Source organism: Lonchura striata, chromosome 3 (assembly GCF_050655825.1).
Source record: "Lonchura striata isolate lonStrDom1 chromosome 3, ASM5065582v1, whole genome shotgun sequence".
NCBI classification, from domain to species: Eukaryota; Metazoa; Chordata; class Aves; order Passeriformes; family Estrildidae; genus Lonchura; species Lonchura striata.
This window is the reverse complement of record NC_140705.1, coordinates 81,582,308-81,589,695: the sequence shown is the minus strand read 5'-3', so window position 1 is coordinate 81,589,695 and position 7,388 is coordinate 81,582,308. Positions and strand designations below refer to the sequence as shown.

At 36.9% G+C, this 7,388-nt stretch overlaps 1 protein-coding gene across 5 annotated transcripts in view; it reads right to left on the bottom strand.

The window, feature by feature from the left end:
• Nucleotides 1-472: 472 nt before the first annotated feature.
• Nucleotides 473-7,388, bottom strand: part of CDC42EP3 (CDC42 effector protein 3) — a 28,564-nt gene continuing 21,648 nt past the window's right edge. For all 5 annotated transcript variants that reach the window (XM_021528103.4, XM_021528109.4, XM_021528107.3 and 2 more), the window contains one exon: nt 473-2,581. In XM_021528103.4, coding sequence (XP_021383778.1) covers nt 1,535-2,302 — 768 coding nt within the window. In that variant the 5' untranslated portion in view covers nt 2,303-2,581 and the 3' untranslated portion in view covers nt 473-1,534. The remainder of the gene's footprint in view (nt 2,582-7,388) is intronic.

The following is a 7,388-nucleotide window of genomic DNA, read 5'->3' as shown; positions in this document are numbered from 1 at the left end:
TTTAACAGGTGTAAAGATTGTGTTCCTAAAACATGCTGAAGGAGCATTATTATTTGGCATTGATTTTAAGGATAAATAATGAACTAATGTACTAAATAATCTATGATGTACATGTTCTTATAGGAAGATACAGATAAATAAAGTTATCTAATGAAGAGCAGTCTACACACTGTGTTGGGATTTTACCTAAAGACTTCAATGAAAGCTACTGGAACTCTGCCACTAACTTCACTGGGCCCAAAGTATTACTCTCCTATTTCCCATTACTTTAAATCAGTATATATATTCCAGAGGGTCCTATCTGCTTGGAGTTTGCCTTAAAACCTCAGGAAATAAACTGGAGAAATCAACTGAATTAAGTCAAAACTGATTTGCCCACTCGTCTCATATTTCTGCAACTAGTCTGCTTCTTTATAGCTGAAAACAAAACTTTGTGTTTTGATGAGGCTGTGTAGTGAATCACAAAGACATAGCAATTTAAAGGGGTTTTTATTGTATTGCACAAGGTATTTATGCAATCCATGTAGGTACTGTATTGAAGGATCCACACTTTGCAAACATTGGCTGTTGCTGCACATACCACTAGCATTGTGAATAACGAGTGCCTTCTTCAAAAAGTAAAATAACCAGTTGCAAGTTTAAGCATGTTGTGGAAATAAATGAACAAAAAAGCAAGGGCTATTAATACATATTTCTCTTCAAACACACAAATATACAATTTTCAGAAGAGCACCAATAATGCCAAGCAAGTATTTTGATTAGATACTGTATGTGTAGGCTCTGCAGTAAAAAGCCAATATGCACACAGAAAATAGATATCAACTTCTAAAATAATTTAACCATAATATCTTGCATGTGTCACCTGTTTACAACACAACATTTCATATACAATGTCAGGCCCAAGCCTCAACGTGTGTAAATTCGTGCATATTCATTTAAAGCAGCTGAGATTCTCGACCAGGTTATTCAAGCTGAAAAAGCCTTCAAACTGTTCACAACTGAATTCAGAGTGGTAGTATAAGACTGAGAAAGTAGTTATGGTGAATTTATAACAGAAATGGTACTACAGAAAATGAAGAAAAACATTATAAACCCTTAAACACAAGGTTCTAGGAAGAGGCCTACATATAAAGTGATATTGTAATAATTTATATAAGTGAATAATTGGCATCAGTCTCCTTTCTGACATGAGATTCTCACATATTCAGAAGCCTGTAGAAGTGAACTAAGCAAATGTTACAATCAGTATAATCCTCAAACACTGTTTCTTAAGTTTCTGATCATTAATACTGGTACTTAAAAACATTTTATATTTGCTGAAACTGATTATTAAAGTTTACCTTCCTGATATGAGAATTTAGTATAATAAAAATCATGAAAAACAACAGGTAAAAAAATAGTATTTTAAGAATATTTTTAGAAAATTCATCATACAACGGCAAATACATTTGACTCTTAAGCATCTGCTTTTGAACTGTGGTCTTTTGTTTGTTTTTAAGTGAATCACTTAAAAAGAAGCAAGGCAGTACCAGTTCTAAGATTTATTCTTGTCCATTACATTGAGGACCTCATCCAAAAGTGAGGGCCCCAAGTCAAGTTGTAATGAGAGAAGAGAGCCTGCAAGATCTGAAAGGGATTCTTCTGACTTAGTCTTTGTCTTGGTTAGTTCACATGAAAGCTGACTGTCGTCTAGTAAATCAATTGTTTGCCAGTCAGTGCATCGTTCAGAAAAGCTGGATGAGTGACTGTCACTACTGTTAGTAGAATGTGAAGAAGAACCATTTTGCTCCCATATGTCATCTTTGTATGTTTCTTCATCCTCCATATCTTTATCTTTCTCCTGCAGTTTTTCTTCTATTACTGGCTCACAGCTAAGCCTAGGATTTCTGGATGACCTGATGGATTCTTGCTTTGAATTAAATGTCACTGGTGACAATAAAGGCAATGTAAGGGCTTGAGACCCCCCAATAGCAGGAAGGGAAATAGCATTTTTGAGCACTGGTGATGGAGTTTCTATAAACATGGATTCAGAAGTGCTGTTTGCCCTTAAGAATTCGTTGTGGATACCAGACTGGCTAACTCTGGTTTCACCTTCATTTCCAGGCAACAGCTCATAGTTGCCCTGTAAAAATGAGATGTCTCCAAAAACATCATGCTGTCCCTCTTTTCCAATGTGTATGGTGTGACGAAAATCTCCAAGTGGAGGACTGATCATATCAGGAGATAAAACATCCCTTAGTTTGAATTTCTTCCCTTTCTTATTGTTAGCAGCTTTCAAGTATATAGGTGTCTTGGCTGGCATCTTGCTTGTAGTTTCTGAGAGTAGTAGTTAAAAAAAAAAAAGGTTAGGAAAGGAGAAGCCTCTTACAAAGCCAGTTCTTCTCAGGAGACCTTCAGTGTTAGCAATGTTACATGATCATCTTGAACCACTCTTACACACAGAGTCTTATTCTTCTGATACAGAGAACTGTGGAGCATGTGAAGGTAAATGTCTCCCACATCAGCTCTTCTCAAGGTAGAGCATACGTTTTGGGGTCAGGTACCAACCAAATGCCCTGCTACTTCCTCAACTTGAGAAAACCTACATGGGATACAAAATCAGGTTATCATTAACTTATTTTTCATGGTTCATTCAGTCTTGTTTTTTACCAAACCCCAAAATTAGTAATGGCACTGACAGTTCCAGCCTGCAGAATAGCTTTATGATGTTGCTTCCCTTCATTAGGCAGGATAAAAGAGTTAAAATTAACAAGGGCTACCTAACCTTTCTCTGACCCCATAGCTTTTTTTGAAGTCAGACTTTTTAGACAGAATTTATTAAACAAATATCACTATCTCAGTCTTTCTTCTTATTGCAGCATCCAAATGCTGACCTTTAAGAGCACATGCAGAAACACATTTATAACATTCAACAACACTAAGCTTTTGGTAGATCCAGGAAGACTGAGTAATTTAGAAAACCATTTTGGATTTAGAGTACACTCCCTTGATTTAGATAACTGGGTAATCAGATTAGCTTTCAGATACTTCCAGTTAGTGCTGGAACACTCACAAACTGTAACCAAGAACGCTTCCATTAATTGTGCCCATTTAAACAGATAGTTTTAGGAACCAGAGAAAAGAGCTGTTCCATGTCCTTACAATTTGTTAGGAACATCCAAACGCACATGCTTTAGGAGATTGATTGTTTTGACTACATTCTTTAGGCTACATGAGTTCTTCATAGCAATTAGTTATAGATTAGCTCACAAATTATGCAGACCACAAGGTCACAGTGATTTAGAGTTGCTCTGTGCAACCAATTTTAAGTCTTTGCAAACCACGTTGTCCTACTAGAATGTGGTCTTTGAAAGGCCCGATAGAGTTAACAAGGGCTAACAGACTATTATGTCAGCAAGCTATTGAAAAACACTCTTTTTTAATACTTTAATGGTATATTTCTTCCTTACAGTGCCAGTTCCTAACCCTTGGACACTCTCAGAATTAATGCTTTTTTTTCTCCTGGACATTTTTGTACATTCTCCTATTAAGTCCATGCACCACAGATCACCCCCTCTCCTCAGAATACTCATCTGCAAATCCATCACCCTTTGTCCATCACCACCCCCACTCTACAAAGGGGATTACAGCTTTTACACATCAAGACTATTCTATACCATAGAGGAGGGAAGCTGGCTATTAGTAACAAGTGCTACTTCTGCTGCCTTTTACTCATGCCCTGGCAGGGTTTTTCCTTCACCAAATTAAGCCCAGTATACAAATCACCAGGTTTAAAACTTAGCACTGTACAGCTACACACCCAGGTTGTCAAGAAACATTTTAGCATTTTAACAAATCTTTTAACCACAGTAATTAGTTCCTACAGTTGGGTACTTTGCATCACAAGGGGAGCTGGGAGTCTAGCCAGGTCAGTGCTTTGTTTTTTTGATACCCACCAAGTAGTGGGTAGTAGTAGTGCACTTTGATAATGTTGAAGAGCCCTCCCCCACAAAGCATGTCAGATGTAAACAGGTTAAAGTTAAAATACAAAATAAGTGCAGTAATTTATGAGGGCATTTTATAGTTTCAAGATCAATTTTGAAAATACAATTGATTGTATCAATCAATTAAAAGCACTTCAAATCTTCCTTCTACACAACAAAAAGGTAATTAATTAGAATCTACAATATACTAGGAGATTCACATTACTCCATGACAGTAGTACAAGATACAAAAGTAACTCCTAAATAAGATCTCTACATGTGCCACCTGCAATGGGAACAGAGCTGATTAGACAAATCAGCCTTGCAGTTTTAAAATCTAAAAATCACTGTGTTGTTTCCCCCAGTTTATCACTCTGCCCAAGCGACCCATTTAACTAAACAAAATGTCCTCAACTCTACAGAGAAGACTATTATCAAAGATGAATGGAGAGGCTGTTTTACAGTTATCTAGTGGACTCAGCTCTCACTTTGTAGAAATAACAGGCCAAATTCTCTCTGATTTTAATTTCTCATTCTTTAGGGTCTTTTAATTTGGATAAATGACAATGCAATGACAATGTGGTCCAAAGACATGCCTGTTGGTCACTAGTTTAAAAATGAAAGACAAATGGTAGTTCATTCAAAGCTTTCATGGCTTCCACCACTTGGGATCTGTATCAAAAACCAATATCCCCAAACTCCACTGGGAGGTTTAAAAAAAACCTGAAGGACACAGTGAAACATCTGAATATCAGGAAATACTAAAAAGAAAATGTAAAATAACTCCTAGTATAAATAGGCCATTTTGACATACAAGAAAAGCACTGTATTTTATTTAGCTCAAAGCTTGGGGGAAAAACTACAAAAAACTCTGAAAGCAGCACAAACTTTTGGATATCCAAATCTCCTTATTTCTTGCACTACGGGAGAGCCCCAGTAAGGGGCAGTGTAAAACCACACTACCTGAGATGATGCTGCAAGAGACTCCACTATCAAGAATTATAAACCCCTCTATACAGCAGCCCTTTTAATTGTGAAGGCCTTGTCTTCCATTTGGCCAGTGCAAGAGGCTTCACATTTGAAGAGAAGAAATTTCACAATTACATACTTAGTGCAAGCACCATTTTCTCTGCTGAAAACAAAGGCTACTGTTACTGCAGATTTCAGTACCCACAGTATTGGAAATCTGCAAACTACACCTTTGAAATAAAAGAAAAGGGCTCCCTTTTCAATGGACAGGCCTTCCATGTACAACATAACAAAGCTTCAGAGCAATTTTGTTTCTGCATACCTATCCTCTTTGTCAGCTACTGCCTAAAGGAGCACAGATTTTTAGCTACTTCAAACAAATAAATCTGGAAATATTCACTAAGTCTACAATACTATTATTATTCATACTTAATTTACAATTAAATAAGGAAGAACCCATATACCATATAAACAGTTAACATATAGCATATATATATATATATACACATACACATGCATATATATATAGTTTTTATAATTAAAAAAATTATAAATCAAACTTTGGCAAATGAAGAAAAACCTAGCAAGACTAAAGCTTCCAGCTCAAAGCTCAAATCCTAGAAGACAAAAAAATTAGTCCACAAAATTTTCACAAGTATGTTAGCACCTTAACACACTCCCTACACTCAACAAGATTTAATGGAATCAATCTCAAGTGCACATGGGCTAAGAGAAGGGACACAACACAATGCAATCTTGATATCAGGCTACACAATAAATTTCTCCTTGTCTTAAAATGAGACCTTTTTCAGATCTTACTGCTAAAAGAGTCTCTTGTTTTGACTAATTTCAGCTCAGTAACTAAGTGGTTGTATAGCTAAATTGGAAAGCTGAATGAGAAATTATCAGAAAACCAGAAGTCTGCAATCCTGGACTGCCAGCCTACAGTGGAAGACCTTAATTTAAGGGAAAAACAACATGAAAGGATTTTCATTCCAGTTGAAAAGATACCCCCTTCTCCTAACAAGATTCAGGTATCAGCCAAACCAGAGGAATTCCAGCCCAGTGAAAATTAAAGTTTTCGTTTGGCTGTAGTGCTTGCTCATTTTCATTCCTATCACTTCACACTCTCATATAAGTATTTTGCTTGGTAACAAAGACTAATATTTTTAGAGGTGCTTCTCAATCCGCCTTCTGTCCACTCAGCAATCATCACCTTCCACACAGCTCAAAGTTTTCCATGGATGCCTTAGCTTATTCCATGGTCCATTTTAAAAAGATAGACTATCAGCAAATATCTCAACAGCTAAGCTTGCAAAGCCAGAGACAAATAAGGGTCAAAGTGCAAACTTTTATTTGTGCACACATCCCAAGAGACCTAGATTCTTTAACAAAGAAATTAAAGAAAGAAAACCACATTTCCACAGAGCAGAGCCAGAAGCAACTGTGTATGCTGGGAAGCCTACGGGCTTTCTACAGGGCAACCCCTTGCAAAAGCTTTGCCTTACACATCACTGACTAGAAGCATGTGAAACTTGGAGAAAGGCCTTTCCAAAGCATAATTTAAAATATACTTGTGGAGCAAGTCAGTAAGAGAAAACCGAGTATGTACATTATCTAAATATCCAAATGAAAGCACAGTAACATAGCAAAAGACAGACACAAACTAGGCAACAAGCAGCTGCAATTTTCTACGTGATGAAGAATCCACAAGCATAGTAGAATTAGACTTTAGGGTTTCATTTTAGGTTTTAGCTATCAGTAGCTTTTAGCAGTACAAACAAACTCTTAAGAACATCCTGGTCAATGCTGTTACTTTCACTATGTCTGAAACAGCATCAAGTGTAAAATACATTTTTACTGGTTTTCTAATGGGCCTGAAGTCATGGAGTCACAATTCCTGAATGCTAGTGAAATGCACTCTCAGTTAACAAAGTCATCAGGTACAAGAAAAGCAAGAGATGATGCACCACAGAGCTTACCTCTCGTGTTTCTGGATACTCCTTATCAACCACCAGTCCCTGAAGACAAGAGGCCACAAGTCTGTCCACTTATAAAGCCACTACCCTCTAAACGGCTTAAACCATATCAGGTGCGGACATTTCTCCCTCTAGACTGTTTATCTAAATTTACATTGTTTATAAGAGGCACAGCCTTTGAATTCATCTGTATTAAAGTCAACTTCCCTTGATCAGGTTAGAAGTCCTTGTCTCCTTTCCTTCTCCTTTCATCAAAGAATTGGCACCTTCCTGATTAAAGCTATAGATTTAATTACTTTATAAAAACAATCAGGCTAAACGCACTTCAGTTTAACTAAATTTCTCAGCTGCAGTCAGCTGACTCTCCTGGATCAAGGCTTACCTATTTCATTGTGTTACCACATACACTATTTAGAAAATGAAGGGAAAAAAATCCCAAATCATTCCTACAGCTACAGAAGCACAGGTCAAGAGAGGA